Source organism: Trichomycterus rosablanca, chromosome 11, assembly GCF_030014385.1.
Source record: "Trichomycterus rosablanca isolate fTriRos1 chromosome 11, fTriRos1.hap1, whole genome shotgun sequence".
NCBI classification, from domain to species: domain Eukaryota; kingdom Metazoa; phylum Chordata; class Actinopteri; order Siluriformes; family Trichomycteridae; genus Trichomycterus; species Trichomycterus rosablanca.
Genome location: NC_085998.1, coordinates 6466238 through 6485992, shown reverse-complemented (window position 1 = coordinate 6485992; position 19755 = coordinate 6466238). Strand labels below are relative to the sequence as shown.

The 19755-nt window shown below is 41.9% G+C and overlaps 1 protein-coding gene across 3 annotated transcripts in view; it reads right to left on the bottom strand.

Annotated features, from left to right (window-relative positions):
• Nucleotides 1-13408, bottom strand: part of zbbx (zinc finger, B-box domain containing) — a 57377-nt gene extending 43969 nt beyond the window's left edge. The window contains exons 1-6 of one of the 3 annotated variants that reach the window (XM_063005084.1): nucleotides 13363-13408; nucleotides 12634-12742; nucleotides 12388-12501; nucleotides 6963-7038; nucleotides 5730-5781; nucleotides 2747-2847 (exon numbers count right to left, since the gene is read on the bottom strand). In XM_063005084.1, the coding sequence (XP_062861154.1) occupies nucleotides 2747-2847; nucleotides 5730-5781; nucleotides 6963-7038; nucleotides 12388-12501; nucleotides 12634-12695 (405 nt within the window). In that variant the 5' untranslated portion in view covers nucleotides 12696-12742; nucleotides 13363-13408. Of the gene's footprint in view, nucleotides 1-2746; nucleotides 2848-5729; nucleotides 5782-6962; nucleotides 7039-12241; nucleotides 12327-12387; nucleotides 12502-12633; nucleotides 12743-13349 lie in introns of those variants that run through there. The other 2 variants (XM_063005086.1, XM_063005087.1) reach the window with 2 other exon arrangements.
• Between the last annotated feature and the right edge of the window lie 6347 nt (nucleotides 13409-19755).

Genomic DNA, 19755 nt, shown 5'->3' with positions numbered 1-19755 from the left:
TGCGTGAGTGAGTGAGTGAGTGGGTGCGTGAGTGAGTGAGTGAGTGAGTGAGTGAGTGTGTGAGTGAGTGCGTGAGTGAGTGAGTGAGTGAGTGCGTGAGTGAGTGAGTGAGTGGGTGCGTGAGTGAGTGAGTGAGTGAGTGAGTGGGTGCATGAGTGAGTGAGTGAGTGCGTGAGTGAGTGAGTGAGTGAGTGAGTGGGTGCGTGAGTGAGTGAGTGAGTGAGTGAGTGGGTGCATGAGTGAGTGAGTGAGTGAGTGAGTGAGTGAGTGCGTGAGTGCGTGAGTGAGTGAGTGAGTGAGTGTGTGAGTGAGTGAGTGAGTGAGTGGGTGCGTGAGTGAGTGAGTGAGTGAGTGAGTGCGTGAGTGAGTGAGTGTGTGAGTGAGTGAGTGAGTGAGTGAGTGAGTGAGTTAGTGGGTGCGTGAGTGAGTGAGTGAGTGAGTGAGTGAGTGAGTTAGTGGGTGCGTGAGTGAGTGCGTGAGTGAGTGAGTGAGTGAGTTAGTGGGTGCGTGAGTGAGTGAGTGAGTGAGTGCGTGAGTGAGTGAGTGAGTGTGTGAGTGAGTGAGTGAGTGAGTGAGTGAGTGAGTGAGTGAGTTAGTGGGTGCGTGAGTGAGTGAGTGAGTGAGTGAGTGAGTGAGTTAGTGGGTGCGTGAGTGAGTGCGTGAGTGAGTGAGTGAGTGAGTTAGTGGGTGCGTGAGTGAGTGAGTGAGTGCGTGAGTGAGTGAGTTAGTGGGTGCGTGAGTGAGAGTGAGTGAGTGAGTGAGTGTGTGAGTGAGTGAGTGAGTGAGTGAGTGAGTGAGTGAGTGAGTTAGTGGGTGCGTGAGTGAGTGAGTGAGTGAGTGAGTGAGTTAGTGGGTGCGTGAGTGAGTGCGTGAGTGAGTGAGTGAGTGAGTTAGTGGGTGCGTGAGTGAGTGAGTGAGTGCGTGAGTGAGAGTGAGTGAGTGAGTGAGTGTGTGAGTGAGTGAGTGAGTGAGTGAGTGAGTGAGTGAGTGAGTGAGTTAGTGGGTGCGTGAGTGAGTGAGTGAGTGAGTGAGTGAGTTAGTGGGTGCGTGAGTGAGTGAGTGAGTGCGTGAGTGAGTGAGTTAGTGGGTGCGTGAGTGAGAGTGAGTGAGTGAGTGAGTGTGTGAGTGAGTGAGTGAGTGAGTGAGTGAGTGAGTGAGTTAGTGGGTGCGTGAGTGAGTGAGTGAGTGAGTGAGTGAGTTAGTGGGTGCGTGAGTGAGTGCGTGAGTGAGTGAGTGAGTGAGTTAGTGGGTGCATGAGTGAGTGCGTGAGTGAGTGAGTGAGTGAGTGAGTGGGTGAGTGAGTGAGTGAGTGAGTGAGTGAGTGAGTTAGTGGGTGCGTGAGTGAGTGCGTGAGTGAGTGAGTGAGTGAGTGAGTGGGTGCGTGAGTGAGTGAGTTAGTGGGTGCGTGAGTGAGTGAGTGAGTGCGTGAGTGAGTGAGTGAGTGAGTGAGTTAGTGGGTGCGTGAGTGAGAGTGAGTGAGTGAGTGAGTGTGTGAGTGAGTGAGTGAGTGAGTGAGTGAGTGAGTGAGTGAGTTAGTGGGTGCGTGAGTGAGTGAGTGAGTGAGTGAGTGAGTTAGTGGGTGTGTGAGTGAGTGCGTGAGTGAGTGAGTGAGTGAGTGAGTGAGTGAGTGAGTGAGTACGTGAGTGAGAGAGTGAGTACGTGAGTGAGAGAGACACAGTGGTTCCTTATTTGGATGGATGGATGGATGGATGGATGGATGGAAAAACTGATGGATGGATGAATGATCTGATGGATGGACGGATGGACGGATGGATGGATGAAAGATCAGATGGAAGGACGGACGGACGGATGATTTAGTGGATGGATGGATGCATGATGAATGGATTATGGATGTATGGATGATTTGATAGATAGATGGACGGACGGACAGACGAACAGATAATTTAGTGGACGGATGGATGGATGGATGATTTGATGGATGGATAGATGATTGGATGGATGGATGGATGGATGAATGGATGGATGATTGGATGGATGGATGATTAGATGGATGGATGATTGGATGGATGGATGGATGGATGGATGATTGGATGGATAGATGATTGGATGGATGGATGAATGGATGGATGATTGGATGGATGGATGATTAGATGGATGGATGATTGGATGGATGGATGATTAGATGGATGGATGATTGGATGGATGGATGGATGGATAGATGATTGGATGGATGGATGAATGGATGGATGATTGGATGGATAGATGATTGGATGGATGATTGGATGGATGGATGAATGGATGGATGATTGGATGGATAGATGATTAGATGGATGGATGATTGGATGGATGGATGGATGGATGATTGGATGGATAGATGATTAGATGGATGGATGATTGGATGGATGGATGGATGGATGGATGATTGGATGGATAGATGATTGGATGGATGATTGGATGGATGGATGAATGGATGGATGATTGGATGGATAGATGATTAGATGGATGGATGATTGGATGGATGGATGGATGGATGGATGATTGGATGGATAGATGATTGGATGGATGATTGGATAGATGGATGAATGGATGGATGATTGGATGGATAGATGATTAGATGGATGGATGATTGGATGGATGGATGGATGGATGATTGGATGGATGGATGGATGGTTAAATGAATGGACGGATGATTTGATGGATAGACGGACGGATGAATGGACGGATGATTGAATCCATTGGATGTCCAATGGATGGATGATGAATGGATGAATTAATAATAACTTACCAGTCCAGCAGTTCGGGCTTCACACTGTCCACACACTTTTCCTTTTAGTTTGGATTTCCTGCCTCGTCCATCCTTAGGTGGAGGCTCAGGTACCCTCTCAACTGTACACACACACACACACACACACACACACACAGTTTATTGATGGTCACAAGGACAGAGAGGACAAAGAAAAAGCAGGAGAATGAGAAAGAGGTTCTTTCATGCTGTCGATAACATGAAGCTGGCTTGACTGTAAACATTGTCCATACTTTGTTCTAGTAGCCTTTTATTCATGGCAGCCCTGTTTGGTGGTTTTTGCAGTACATACAAACAAATGTGGAGGTTTGAGTTTTCATTCCCAATATATCAGCCAAACCTAGGACTGAGGATGTTGCGTAAAATGACTGGATGTTGTGTAGCGTTCTAATTCATTCAGATTAAACAGAGGTATTATTACATGTGAGATCCAAGTCTGTGAAGGACAAGTTGTCTAAACTGGTGCTAAACCTTGAAGCTTTTTTTCATCTCAGTTGTAAAAAAAAAACCTTGGCGTCACAATAGATTCAAACTTTCATTTGATGCACAAGTTAATAATATTACCAGAGTTTTTTTACATTAACCTGCGTAATATCTCTAAATTATCTGATAATGCTGAAACATGGATCCATGCATTTATAAATTCAAGGTTAGATTACTGCATGTTCTTCTCATGGGATGCTCTGGTAGAGTTTCAGCAAGAGTTTCTCACTCTACATTTACTGAGTGCCGTGTACTGGCCAACAACACACTTGTTCATTTGGTCCCGTCCCTTCACTTTTTAAAATAGATTTATTGTATTTATTCATTGGGATTTTAACATCATGTTTTACACACTTTGGTTACATTCATGACAGGAACGGTAGTTACTCATTACACTCAGTGTTTCCTCTAGAATTTTTTTTAGCAGCGGCGGCAGGCTCCCTCGTGTCGTGGAACTTTTGTGATGTTTTATCGCTCAAGCCGAGCGCCGAGGGTCGCGGTGAGAGCAAAGCGCAAAACGATTCTCACGTGATGCACTAAAGAAAACAACAACTACAACAAACATGTCTACGTCTTCTTATCACCAATAGTTATACGATGCTTTTGCATAAAGATGAACATCTGTAACAACAGCAGAAATGCTCACACATAATCTACACGCTCCGCATTACTTCACATCACTACTCTATACTTTCTTTAAGTAACGCCCACCGTTGATGACACGCGCTTGGTTCCCAAACACTGGTGGAAACGCGGGTTGTAAGACTGACCGTCTGTGAGTGCTTTGGGACGGGGGTCATTGCGGTTTCATGTCATTATATAAATTCTGATGGAGCGGCGGCAATAATTAAGCAGCGGCGGGCCGCCACCGCAAAGTACATGTAGCGGAAACACTGACACTCATTCAAGATTCATTAGTTCAAGTCTTTTAATGTCAAACACAGTCATGGACAATTTTGTATCTCCAGTTCACCTCACTTGCACGTCTTTGGACTGTGGGAGGAAACCGGAGCTCCCGGAGGAAACCCACACAGACACGGGAAGAACATGCAAACTCAAGAAAGGACCTGGACCAGTCCACCTGGGTCCCCCAGGACTTTCTTGCTATGAGGTGACAGTGCTACCCACCGAGCTAACCTTTTTAAAATAGAAAGTTTCCCTTGTATTTATTGTGTGTACTGTGTTGTTTGCACTTGAACTTGATCTTAAAGCTTTATTGGTTTAAAATTCAGCAGCTCAAGTATTAACTACAGCTAGAAAGTTTGATCATATTTGCCCTGTTCTATCATCTCTGCACTGGCTGCCAATTTAATTCTGCATTCATTCCAAAATACAGTACTTTCACTAACCAATAAGGCGCTACATGGCAGAGTTACTCATAGTTACTAGTATTTAAAAAATCACTGCAGGGGGGAAGAGCTTCCTCATACACGGCTCCAGCTTCGGCATAATCTCCCCACCTCAATCCTCAAGTCCAAATTAAAACATACTTATTTACTCAGGCTTTAGATTAGTCTTTCCAAACCAGGGATGTGGGGATCTGGGGTCTGGTTAGTCTGGTACTGTCATATTCTGTCACACTTGCCCAGTTTTATGGCATGTTGGCCGTTTGGCTGTGCTTTCTTTGGCCCTCTAGGACAGGGACTGTCCACCCCGACTACAGACAAAGGTGCAGATCTTGGGGCAGATCTTCAAGGTCATAGACATTTGTGGTGATCAGAGACATTGGGTTGCTGTCGTTCTGCCTCTCTAATACGATCACTGAGGTTTGTTTACAGGTTTGTTGACCCTAACCCTCCTTGTAACACCCTTGCTTTTTGGGAGATATTTAAACCCAGTCATCTGGCCACAACTATGGGTGGCACGGTGGCTAAGTGGGTAGCACTGTCGCCTCACAGCAGGAAGGTCCTGGGATCGATCCCCAGGTGTGGCGGTCCAGGTCCTTTCTGTGCAGAGTCTGCATGTTCTCCCCGTGTCTGCGTGGGTTTCCTCCGGGTGCTCCGGTTTTCTCCCACAGTCCAAAAACATGCAGCCAGGCTAATTTGAGACACTGAATTGTTCTATAGGTACCTAGCCGCTAGGATGCATAAACCAGTGCATTGTAGTGCCGGTCCCAAGCCCGGATAAATAGGAAGGGGTTGTGTCAGGAAGGGCATCCGGTGTAAAAACTGTGCCAAATCAATAATGCGGATCACTATCCGCCGGCGACCCCTAACAGGAGCAGCAGAGGAAATAGATAGATCTGGTAGATAACTATCTAGTCCATATCAACGTGACTCATTTTTAGTAAGTGGAACCATCATCAACCCGACATCTAATAGAGCTCTCACACTCACATTGGGGGCTGGTCCTAATGTTTTGTCTCATGAGTATTTGCTTGTTTGTTAACAGTTCACTCTTGACTAATGACGGTCGCTTATCGGTTGAAAGAATTTGGCAACGTTTGCACCCCTAACACACAGACACACACACACACACTTACCTGGTAGCGGTTCGTCCTTCAGCAGTCGGATCTTCATTTTCCCGGTAGTAATCTGCCCAAACACACACAAACATTTTCAGATCTCGTTATGATTCCCAACAGAAGAAAATAATTTTTAAAAATTACATTTTTGGGCGCCCAGGTGGCGCAGCGGGATATTCCGCTTGCACACCAGCACCGAGTTTTTGAACTCCCCGGTTTGAAACTCGGTGTTGCCACCGGTCGTCTGGACGCCATCTGGCGGGCATAATTGGCAGTGCCTGCAGCAGATACTAATTGGCCATCGTATCTGCAGGGGGGGGCCGGACTATGTGTGGGTGGGTGGGTCTTCATACACTGTGTAAGGACCCTGATTGGCGGAAGAGATGCCCACAGACAATAGCGGCACTATCAGTGTTAACGCATCATCAGCCAGCATGGGTATGGAGGGATTGCAATGGGGAATTGGAAATGACTACATTGAAAGAAAAAATAAGTTGTATTCGTATAGCCTTTATTGTGTCATTGCGCAGACTATCCAGCCAATCAGAACTCACTATACTAGGTTATTATAACATGGCTCATTTGCTAAATGAATTTGACAGTTGGTGACATTAAGAGTCGAGTCCTTCAAAGCCGCTCAGGTGGCACAGCGCTAAAATACGCTAGCACACCAGAGCTGGGATTCCGAATACATCCAGCTGGGCTGGGCAGCCACATGAACAGCGATTGGCTGTTGTTCATACAGGGTTAGGGAGCCAGATAAGGACCTCATAACTGATGCAATTATGACCTCTGCTGGCTGGTTGATGGTGTCTGCACAGAGTAGAGGAATGATGCTGATCAGGGTGTGGCTCTCCATGCACAGGGCTGATTCGCATATAAACTCGGCTGGTGCAGGTGAAAAAATGCAGTTGGCTACTGCTCACGTATCTGAGGGGACGTGTGTCAGTTCACTTTCCTCAATCAGGGGTGGGGGTCAGCACCAGTAGAGAGGAAGTACAATGCAATTGGCTAAAAATTGGATGCGCTAAAAATCGGGAGAAAAAGGGAGAAAATGCACACAAAAAAAAGTCGCGTCCTTCTGCGTTGCCGTTTTGGTCGGCAGAAGGGGCAAAGAGGCGCAGATGATTGATGTGTCAGTCTTTTTTTCTTGGCATTAGTTAAATCATGGCAATCATATGCCCACAGACAATAACAGCACTATCAATGTGATAGTAGGAAACTATATGTATGCGAGTGTGAAACCCTCACACTCTCGGGTTTCGTCTCTTTATTCTTCAGTCCGTTTGGAATCTGAGCAGATTTCCAGCGAAGAGCTCCACACTTCCTGTTAGAAACACAACAGCACACACAGCTCAGAAGTTTACATACACGTCTAATGAACATGCATTTCATCCCATGTGCTTTTTGTATTTTTAAATTCTAATTATGCATTTGTGGTGTCCAATTACGCAATCGTATCTACTGCTGAAGACTCTGACAGCAGCTTGTTTCTGACAGCTCTCAGACACACTTGTGAGAGAGCATATCGCAGCCTGTACTGTCAGTGTGCAACCAGCATGATGAAGAACATCTATAAACCTCTTTATTACGCCGCTTTCATTTCTCCTCTGCTATTATACTGTTTTATTTTTCGGATGAGCTCCAACACACAGCACGCCAGCCAGATATTAAGTCATGGCTAAGTTCATCGTGACCCTCCTCTCACCTCTGCGGTGATTCATCATGGTAGAGTGTGTGGGTGAAATTTACACCACAAACACTCCTCCACTCACGCCGGATGACTTATAGGCTCATAGATCCTCTGGTAATCCTCTGAAAGGGCCCTGCTGTAATTTCACACGCAGGTCAAATCCTAACATTATTAATGAAATTCTGCAGAACCGGGTCACACCGTGGAAGAACCTGCCAATTAATAACTTCAAATGTTTGGTTTTCATGGGAAACCAATTTTCCTGCTTCAGTTTTTTTTCATTTATTCTCATTTCGTTTACAGAGAAGACACGGTGGGCAGTGGTGGGCAGTGGTGGGTGGTACCAGAGCGAGGATGACTCAAAATGCCATGACATATGAGAAATCCTCACATGACGGTATTTGTGGTGAAGTAACAGAAATGTAGCGTGGTGTCAATATCCAAATTACACACGCCTGTCTGCGGTGCCAAGACTGAGGACGAGATGCTGTGAGTTTTTCGCACTTGTGTTGAAGTTTCTCAGTTTCAGTTCCCACGTTCCGTATGTGGCACGATGAAAAATGTGCGCTTCTGTTCCTCATACATATGCAAATAAAGAAGGATCAAACAAAAAGTGGCAAATACGCCCCCAAAAAAGTCTGGAAATACACTATATGAACAAAAGTATTGGGACAACCCTTGTAATTATTGATTTAATGTGTTTCAGCCATAACAGTTGCTATATGTAATTTGGTGTAATAAGTCAATTATATAAAGAAAATTATGTGCCTCCAGCTTGACAGCAACAGTTTAGGGAAGGTCCTTTCCTGTTCCAGCATGACTATACCCCTGTGCACAAAACAAGCTCTACAGACATTAAGACATTAAGAAAACCTCGGTTTAAAGAAACTTCAGTGAGTCCAGCATTGGAATTAACCAGAGGTTTTCTTGATTAACATCAGTGGCCAGTCATACAAATACTCTTTGACTGAATGGGCACAAATTCCCACAGACATACTTCAAAATCTTGTGAGAAGTCTTCTCAGAAGAGTGGCTGTTGTTATAGCTGTAAAGATCACATAGAGGTCACTTTATCGTAACACCATTTGCTTTTGAAGTGGGATGTCCAACAAGCACATGGTCAGGTGTCCAAATACTTTTGGCCATATAGTGTATGTGAAATTTACTCACGAGATTCAATTTACTAAAATTTGGGTAATTAATGATGGCAGATTTGTGTATAGGGGCGGCACATTGGCTCGGTGGGTAGCACTGTCGCCTCACAGCAAGAAGGTCCTGGGGTCAACCCCCAGGCGGGGCGGTCCAGGTCCTTTCTGTGCAGGGTTTGCATGTTCTCCCCGTGTCTCCGGTTTCCTCCCACAGTCCAAAAACATGCAGTCAGGTTAACTGGAGACACTGAATTGCCCTATAGGTGAATGGGTGTGTGTCTGTGTGTGTGTGTGTATGTGTGTCTGCCCTGTGATGGACTGGCACCCCGTTTAGGGTGTTACTGTGTGCCTTGCGCCCATTGAAAAGCTGGGATAGACTCCAGCAACACCAACAACCCTGATTGGATAAGCGGTTAAGAAAGTAAGTGAGATTTGTGTATAATTTCTTCTACCTCATGAAACTAAAACCATTATTTTTTGGTTCCCATGTTTTCTTTTAAACATTACACTCACTAAGCACATTATTAGGAACACAAATTCAAGGCGTATATTAATTATAATGTTTGGATGGTGAATCATTCTCAGCACTGCGCTGACACTAACATGGTAATAACATGGTAGTGTGTGTTGTTCTGGTATAAAAAAGTAAAAACAGTTTTATTTTATGCTTTTTCATGAGGGAGTTAATTTTGCATGCAGTCGTGTTTTCATCAGAATAAAACCAGCCAGCCTGAATCCAGTCCCATATCAGACTATTAACACTAACACACGCACACTGTTTTTGCTTCTATGCTTGATCAACTTTACCAATTCACACTCTGCACCTCAAACAGCAAGCAACCAGCAGGCTTGTGTAATGAGCTACAGCTTCAGTAAACTGAACGTCAACATCACCAGCAATGTAAACGCAGATTTGAATTGCACCTCCTCACCTTTGTACATCTAGTTAACGTGAGTCCAGTTCTCAGACAATCACACGGCAAGACTTTCCCAAAAACTCTATTTAAACGTAAGTGCTTTTTGTGTGTGTGAGTGATACGCATTGCAGTAATGAGCTTCAGATCCAGCACCACTAAGCTACAGATTCAGATGGCTTTTCTTTAATCAGCCCTCAGTTTGTTTTTGTACTTCTTCTCCTCCCAGCCAATAAGATCTCCTAGTCCTTCAGTGATATTAGTGTAGAATGATGAAGCTTTCTGTGTGAAATAAGGTTTGACCTAAGTGTATTAGTTTTTGACAAATGAGGGAATTAAACCGTTTTTGGTGGGGCGCTCAGACTTTTGGAACGCTCAATGTCCTTGCTGAATTCAGCACTTTATTTTCTCCATCTTGCTCGTCGGCGCACTCGACCCTTTCATTTCCTTATCTTCGCTAGATTTGTTACACAGCTACCGTTTGTGTAACTGCTACGCTGAGTCAGTGCTTCTGTTAAGCAAATCAGCTAAGGTAGCGCTCCAGAGTGAAAACGTTGTCTACATTTCTGGCCTGGCTTTAGTAGTACTGAGTTAAATTAATATCACCATCCTGTCTAACTGACCAGAACCAGTAAACCAGTCAATAATCTCAGGTTCTACCTGGTGTTTTGATGTTCTGCTGGGTTGCTAATGAAGCTGGGTTGCTAATGAAAATTGATTTTTTTATTCAATTTGTGCAGAATGTTTATAGTGCATTTGCATCACGGCTAGATGTAAGAATATCTTTTGAATCATGGTGTTTTTTAAGTAATCGTCTGAACCTCTGTGAAAAGCACAGCAGTACGACAGTGGATTAGGGCCGCTGTAAAAAAAATATTTTTAAATTGATTTCGAGAATAAAGTCGTATAAGTTTAAATTTCGAGAACAAAGTCAAAATGATTATGAGAATAAAGCCAGTCAGTTCAGAGAAGCACGGGTCATAGTACCTGGATCGGCACGCAAGTGCTGAGGGCAGCCTCCAATGCGTATTACTGTGGTTATCCAATAACCCGTGATTACTTTTGGGTCGCTGTTTGTATTGTACGCTTCCATCCACATGACATGACGACTAAACCCATCCATGCAAGCATTTATAGCAATGCTGTACGGCTTTAGTTTATCGTACGAGCCCATAAGGCTCGGTTGAAGTACTGGCAACGACGCAGACGCCGAGCGTACCGGTGGCGCACGTTCTTCTAAATAAACACAGTTTTTTTTTTTTTACCGATACGAAAGTATAACTTTACCAGATCATGAACATCCCTCATTTTAACACAAGGAGGTTGCTATGGCCATAATATATGTCTATATATATATTTTTTTTTTTTTACCCCTTTTTCTCCCACTTTAGTGCATCCAATTTCTGCCCGTCAATCATCCTCTCACTAATGCTGGTCCCTGCTCCTGATTGGGGAGGACGAGGCTGCGCCACACCCCCTCCAAAACGTGCACAGCAGTCGAGCATCTTCTCACCCACACTTGACGAGCGCAGTGTGATACAGCGTTGTGCATGGAGGGCCACACCCCCTACCGCACTCCTTTCCCATCTCCGTGCAGGCGCCACCAACCAGCCAGCAGAGGTCGTAATCGCACTAGTCTGAGAGAGAGTTCCCATCCGGCTTAATCCCGCCCCTATCTGAACAACAGGCCAACAGTTGTTCATGTGGTCTCTCAGCCTCAGCCGGCAGGCAGAGCCAAGATTCGATACGATGTATTCGAGATCTCAGCTCTGGTGAAGAGCGTACGCTTTACCGCTGCGCCACCTGAACGGCTGGCCATAATATTTAGACTTCAATCTTGAAATCATTTCGACTTTATTCTCGAAATCGAAGCTTAAAAATATATATACTGTTTACTTTTACAGCGGCCCCAATAAACCGCCGTACAGAGTTTTCACTGCATAATAAAACATTTCACTGAACTGTACACCATTTATGTGTGCCCCCATTTAGTGAAGGACAGACAAGGCACTGCAACAAAGTTTGGGAAATGTAGTTATTATATATTAAGATGCCTACAATAAGCAGTGCAGAATCTCTCATTTAGTAAATAAATGGTTGATAACATGAATATTTTTGGTCCGTGCAGACCAGAGATGGGGACTTGAGTCCAATAAGTAGCACACACAGCAACTTCACACTCGACTCGGACTCGTCTCATGACTCGCAAAAAATGACTTGTAGACAACAAAAGTCAGCAGCATGTGTTAACATTAGTTACATGTGACTGTATATATATATATATATATATATATATATATATGATCTGACATCATTCTGATCGTGTCATTTTCTGCTCTCTAATATCGCTCCAGCTGTTTTAACCCGCAACGAACGCAATGGGTAAATGTTCCAGCCAGCTTCTGGAGTAGTGATGAAGCGTCGCTCCCTACTCCCTTCTTTGTATTTGAATCTCACTTAAAATAGTGGAATACCCTACGTAGTGCACTTCACAGGAACAACTGGTGTGAATGGAACGCTCCTACAGAATTGGCACTAATGGTATATTCCTAATGGGACACACGCTTATAAATTTAATATCATCTGGAAGTACATAAGCTAAGGTAAGCAGTGGTTATGGAGTTTTTTGCTGTGTTTTGGATTTGGGCCGCTGTGCCATGATTTATTGTGCGCTTTTGTTTTGCAATGAAAACTGGTACCTAGGAAAGTAAAGGCACTAAGTAAAACTGCTAAATACAGTCGCTAATCTGTTGTTTTTGAACAATCTGAACTTACATGTTATTTGTTTCTACGCTACATTTCCAATATATGTTTTGTGTAGATTATATTGACTCGTGACTTGACTCGGACTCGTATTTTGTGACTTGTGAACATCTCTGGTGCAGACACATCATCCTCCACCTCTGCTTTATCAGACTCACTCTCTCTCCTGTTTCTCTCGGCTCATGGCCTCACGCAGCTGCTGCAGTCTGAGCTCCATGTTTTTATTCTCCTGATCCAGCTGTACCGTCTCCATCCTCAGTTCATGCAAATTCCTGCAAACAGACTCATTTAAACACCTAATAACAAACTTTATTCACATCAAAATAATAATGAATCAGGTGAAATTATTCATCACTATCACACACACTCCAGTACTTTCTGTAAGCATGATGAAGGAAACCCACCTGATGTTCAGCCTGACTGATTTGGGCTTGTTAGGAAGCAGCTTGAAGTCGTTTAAATTCATGCTGCAGATGGATTCGCCTGCTTAATCCAAACAGTATCTCAAAAAATCTGTAGAAAAAATGAATAATTCTCAAACCATTAATCTCTTCAACTGATTTGTTATTTTTATGATAATTTAAGTGAAAAAAACATAATAAAAAAAAACAAAATATAATTTACAGTCTTTTCCCCCAGTTTTTACTCCTGGATTTTTTCTTCTTTTTTATTGTTTATAACACACTTTATATTTATGTAAATTTAAAGTATATATATATATATATAAAACCTAAAAAACAACGAATTATTCAACGAATCAGATCCACTACTGATTTTTTTACATACTTTAATAGAATTTAGAGAGAAGCGTTTTTATTAATCATTCATTACAATAAAACTTTGTCTCATGTCAGATAAGTTTAGTAAAAAATAATTATATAAAAACAATGAATATAATTAATAGGAATGATAAAACTGTGTGTACGGAATACTGTGACATTAGATTCCACACTTAGCGCCCTACAGTTAGCATGGTTAGCATCCACAGCTCAGCAAGAACTACCTGCTTATTATTTATATCAGAATTAAATACAATATAAATATACATCATATATAAATTTATAACTGTTAAACCAACAAATTTACAAAAGTTATTATTTTAAAATGTAATTAGATTTACAATAAGTTCTTACTCCGTGCAGGTCCCGCGATGTGTACGTCCGTCACTATGGTAACGGGAAATCCCGCGAGATGTGGAGCGTTATTCCCGAGTGATGAGAGTCGATTAAGAGGAATCAAAAACTACATAATAATAATAATAATAATAAGAAGAAGAAGAAGAAGAAGAAGAAGAAGAAGAAGAAATATAATAATGATAATAATACTAATAATAATAATAATAATAATACTAATAATAAATAATAATAATAATTATAATATATAATAATAATAACTATATATATATATATAAACCTATAAACACACTATATAAACATAATAATAATGATAATAATAATACTATATAATAATAGTAATGACAATGATAATAATAATAACAATTATATATAATAATAATAATATATGATAATAATAATAATAATAATACTGTAAAATAATAATAATAAGAATATTATTATATTCTGTTGAGAGTCGATTGAGAGGAATTAAAAACCTATAATAACAATAATAATAATAGTAATAAGAAGAAGAAGAATATATAATAATATATAATAATAATAATGACGTTACTAATTGTAATAAAATGTAATATTTACAAATTACTATAACATAAAGAAATAATAATAATATATAATAATAATGACGCTCTTAATTGTAATAAAAATTTAATATTTATAGTAATACTATAACATAAAATAATAATAATAACAAAATAATTATATTAAATACATAAATAATTTAACTGTGAGCATTTAATAGCAAAAACATTTACAGGACATAGTTTAAGTAATTACAAACATTTAATTATACAAACATAATTAATCTACGAAATAATTAATGTTTTTGTATTTAATGTTTTAATTTATTACATGTTTGTTTTGTTGTTTAAAGATTTCTAAAGGTTGTTTATTTTATAGAGAAAATAGCAGTACACATACATATAACATTACAAATGTTTACTAGACACTATGCTCTTCAGGATTGGACAGGGGGCCAATCCACCTTCCAGGTAAAAGAAGGTGAAAGAAAACCCACATGGATACGAGAACAGCATTACAGACAGTGACAGAAGGAAACAAACCCGGAGCCTATGTTGCAATACAGCACCCACACTACCAGGGTGCAATCTCACATATTGAGAAATAAAATGCAGTTTTAAAGTACATTTATTTGTTTGTTTATTTGATTCATGGCTAGAAATTGTGTGATATTATCAATATCATATATTTATATCACAATATTAAATAATAATTATTATTTATAATCATTATATTATTTAGGTCATTATCCATTCAGAACAGGTTCTCTCTCATGCACCCTGTAGTTTTATATCTCTGACCGGAAATAAACCACATTCTTACTGTGCTGTCTGTAATTGGACTGCAATTAGATTTTACTATTTTCCTCAGGCAACAACACACCATGTTATGAGTTTGGACCTAAAAAGCACCCACTGCTGTTACAAAAAAATTAGAGGTAACTGCTGGACCTTTGCAATTAAAACTGGTCCTCTTTACCTGAGGACAGGAATTTTATAGGCACAGGAAAACTTTAACTGCTTTTATCATTTGCGAATACTCACCAAAGGTACCAGCTGGATGGGTTTTGCAGCTCCTTAGGACTGGCACCAAGTATGGCACTACTTAATTCCAAATTATAAAAGCAATGCCAGGTGAAGTACCACAAAAAGAATTCAAGCGCTGAAACTTCCCGATGCTGTCTAACAAAGCTGCTCAGCAGAGATCAGATCACTGAGCTTATTTTTATATGGAACAGAAATCAGTATTCAGAAGCAGAGCCAGGATCAGATGCCAGGAGACAGTGCTTTACACTTACCCATATGTTTAGTGCATAAAGACTAAAAAAAAAAAAAAACGCTGGTGTACTTGAAAAACTGTAACAGACTTTAAAAAACAGAGAATATTCTAAAAAGGTTTTATTCACACTGAATAGGCAAGACTTAACACTTGCCATAAGGTCTGGGTATTGCAACTAATTCCAATAAGTGAGGAATTATACTATATATTAGGGCTGGCTCAAAACCACTTTGTTATGTCCGATACCAATACTGCAAATTGAGTATCTGCCGACACCAATTCGATATGTCATTTCTCCTCTCAAACAACTAAGCAGTAATAATACATGTCTCAATGCACCATGGTTAAACTAGCTTTATAAAACGGATAGTTCCGGCCCTAAAATCTGATCTAAATCTGACCTAAAATCACAGTAACGCACGGCCTCTCGTGGCTTATTGCTTTAATCTAAATAACAACGCTCAGACTGTGAAACAAATATTCTAAAGGAATAAATACAGAAGCTACAACATCACGCTTACACAAAACTGCTGTTTTTATTTTAACTTTTACACACAGAACATTTTGCAGCATTTTCGGTTTCACTTACGTTCAAGTTGTTGTTCACGTGACACATCTCGCTTTACGGCGTCTCGTCCAAAGTGTCTACAATTGGAAGATGTGGATGTCAATCAAACGCGATGGACCAATTAGAATTGACGCAGAGTTAAGATTTTCCGTTAAAGTTCTGTCACGTTTTTAGATGATTAAACCCTGCCATTTTGAAGAGGATGTCTGTGGCTAAACAGGAAACGGTGTAGCTTGTTTTATTTCATAACACTAATGGATTAATTGTTGAGGATGTGAGAGATCTCCAAGCCGGGACAAGATAGGTTTTCTTTATCTCAGCTGAGCGATTTATCATTTATAAAGCAATTTTTATTGTGTTTAAACAGTGTTTTTAGATGTGGTAGTAGTAGATTTTTTTTTTTAAATGTTAGAAGTTTAAGTAGATCAGTGTGTTTTAATTTCTGAGTGGCTGTTGCAGATGAGTTGTAGATCAGTGACACGTCATGTTAATAATGTCAGGAAGGTCGCTCAGGTGGCGCAGCGGTAAAAAAACACGGTGGAACCAGAGCTGGGATCTCGAATACATCGTATCGAATCTCAGCTCTGCCTGCCGGCTAAGGTTGAGCAGCCACATGAACAACGATTGGCCTGTTGTTTAGATATGGGCGGGACTAAGCCGGATGGGGTCTCCCTCATGACTGGTGCAATTACGACCTCCGCTGGCTGATTGATGGCACCTGAACAGAGATTATGAGAGATGTGTCTCTCCGTACACAACGCTGAGCTGCACTGCACTCGTCAAAGTGTAGGTGATAAGATGCATACAGCATGCTGCCCACGTGTCAGAGGGGGCGTTGGTTAGCTTCGTTCTCCTCAATCAGAGCAGGGATCGGCATTGGTGGAGAGAAAGCATGACGCAATCGGGCAATTGGACGCGCTAAAGTGAGAAAAAGGGGAGAAAATGCATAAAGACAAATATATTTTAAACAAATAATGTCATGAAGATGCAAGCTGGCAATAAAAGGCACTGTTGGATTGTATCTTCGTGTGTTATTTGCTTTACACACAAACAATGGCCTTATCTACATTAAGTGTTATTTACATTAAGCAACAGTATTGGATCAGATTACACGTTTTTTTTCCTTCTCATATCCGATTCAGTGATTTGGGCCAATATCGGACCGATACTGATACAGAGTATCGGATCAGTGCCAGCCCTACTATATATACTATAAAAACAACAACCTTAAATAATATTTTAAAAATAAGAACATATTCTAATAAGTATGCCATAACGTTTACACATACAACATTATGATTTTTGTTTTCCTGCCCCAATATGTAACCACGGGTTATAAATTCATAGAGTTAAGGTGTCCCAATACTTTTGTCCATATAGTGTATTACGTGGGTGGTTATAAAGTTTTGGCTCATCAGTGTATATTAAAAAGAAACTCACTCACTCACTCACTGTCTTAATCGCTTATCCAATCAGGGTCATGGGGGGGCGGGCGCTGGAGCCTATCCCAGCTTTTCAATAGGCGCAAGGCTCACAGTAACACCCTGGACGGGGTCGCCAGTCCATCGCAGGGCAGACACACATACACACACACATTTACTGTACCTATAGGGCAATTCAGTGTCTCCAATTAACTTGACTGCATGTTTTTGGACTGTGGGAGGAAACCGGAGCTCCCAGAGGAAACCCACGCAGACACGGGGAGAACATGCAAACTCCGCACAGAAAGCACCTGGACCGCTACGCCTGGGGATCGAACCCAGGACCTTCTTGCTGTAAGGTGACAGTGCTATCTACTGAGTCTAAATAGAAACTAAAGTGTTTAAATGTTTCTTCTAATGGTAACGGTATACTTATGAATATTATTATTTTTATTATTATTATTATTTCACTCTGATTCGTTTCTCTTTGTGCTGGTTAGTTTCTACCACACGACTTATCTGATGATACTTTGATGATTTAATAAAAGCGTTTGTAATGTTAGGACCGCAGCGTGGCACAGCGCTCTAATCTCTTTATGTTAATCTCTTTAATCCCTCATTAGAAATGATCTGTTCGTTTACTCTGACAAAGAAACACTAACCCACTCTAACTGGATTGAACCATCCGTGGGATCAGATTGTTTAGAAACCACACAGGGAAAGTTTAGTTTTATTTAAATATTTTTTTTTAAATACTGGGATTCGAGTCTCAGTGGTGCCACTGGGCGGAGACTGAAGTGAAGGAACACTGTAGTATATTGTTCTTCTTTATGTGTTACAGCTCTGTGTAGAAATCTACCGCTGACTGTTGAAAAGAAGAAACCGATGGCTTCACACGTGCCGGAGAGGGTGTGTGCTAGTCTGTGGTCTGTCTCAGGTACAGGTTAACAGTACAATGGGGGGAATTGGACATAATAAAAAAGGGTGACCTGGAGGTGCAGCATTCTAATGCACTAGCCCATCACCTCTAAGATCTTGAGTTCTTATGTTCAGACAGCTGTGCTGTGCTGGCCGGGCATTCAACACAAACAGTTGGTCTGAGGGAGGGAGGCCAGCTTAATTCTCATTGCTGCTGTAAATGCAACCACTGCTGGATGGTCAAGGGACCTGCACAAGGGGTCGAGCAGGCACGGAGCAGCAATGTGTCTCTATGTACGTGATATGGCTCTCTGTAAGACCTCGATGTGTCTCCAGTTGTCTTCAGTCAGGGCAGGGGTGGTGCAAGCAGCAGAGGTATTACAGTCAGGGGAATTGAAAACAACTAGTCAGTAGCCTCTATTCATTGCATTGCAGTAAGTGCTGAGCCAACTGGTGCATCCGAAACAGGATGGTACATGGGCATGATGTCATGGTTCATAGACACATTTATCCTGCTCATATAAACTTCATTTATTGATCACTGATCAAATTCAAAACCATCGTCATCATGATGGGATGCAGATTAAGCTGATTTGCACATAAGATGGACTATAATGAGGATGACTACGTCACTTTCCACCTGCTCATCTGATTCCAGGGGTGAGACAAAGAGACAAAAACTGGGTGTGGCCACAACCTCAGACGTCACAGCCCACCCGGCCTTTCCTTTATTAGACATGACCAACTGTGTCTGCTGCGCCCATCCAGGTCTGTTGCACCGCTGACACTTGAACTTGTGTCTCCTCCGTTGTGGATATTCTGCTCGTCTGATTCCAGGGGTGAGACAAAGCCGGGACGACTGGAGGTAAATTTGGGCTCAGGAACTGGATGAGGAACTGGGTGTGGCCACAACCTCAGACGTCTCACAATGCACAGGTCACAGCCCACCCGGCCTTTCCTTTATTAGACATGACCAACTGTGTCTGCTGCGCCCATCCAGGTCTGTTGCACCGCTGACACTTGAACTTGGGTCTCCGTTGTGGATATTCTGCTCGTCTGATTCCAGAGGTGAGACAAACCCAGGAAGACTGGAGGTAAATTTGGGAAACTGGGTGTGGTCACAACCTCAGACGTCTCAAAATGCACAGGTCACAGCCCACCCGGCCTTTCCTTTATTAGACATGACCAATTGCAGCCAGGTCTGTTGCACCCCTGACACTTGAACTTGGGTCTCCGTTGTGGATATTCTGCTGTGCCACCTGACCAACACACACACACACACACACTTTTCCTTTTCTTCATCCATCACCCCTTTCTCTCTCCCATATTTGTTTCCTGACAACTGTCCATCATTTCTGAATAAAGGTTAATGGCGGGGATGGTGAAGGCTACACACACACACGGCCGAGCAGTTCCATCATCTCGGCGGTTAGAAGAAGGTCTGATAAATACCTCACATGATCACATGATCTCATTTCTTATGATTTGTGAGTGTGTGTGTGCGTGTGTAATAATTAATAAATGCCATGACACACATCACATTCAAGGTTGCTGTAAGGTTTCCTTTCATTCTATCATGTTCCACACACACACACACACACACGTATATGACTCATGGCTGTGTTTACCTTGAGAAGATCTGAACTTCTTCTCTAAATGCTCTCCTCAGCATCCTGGATGATT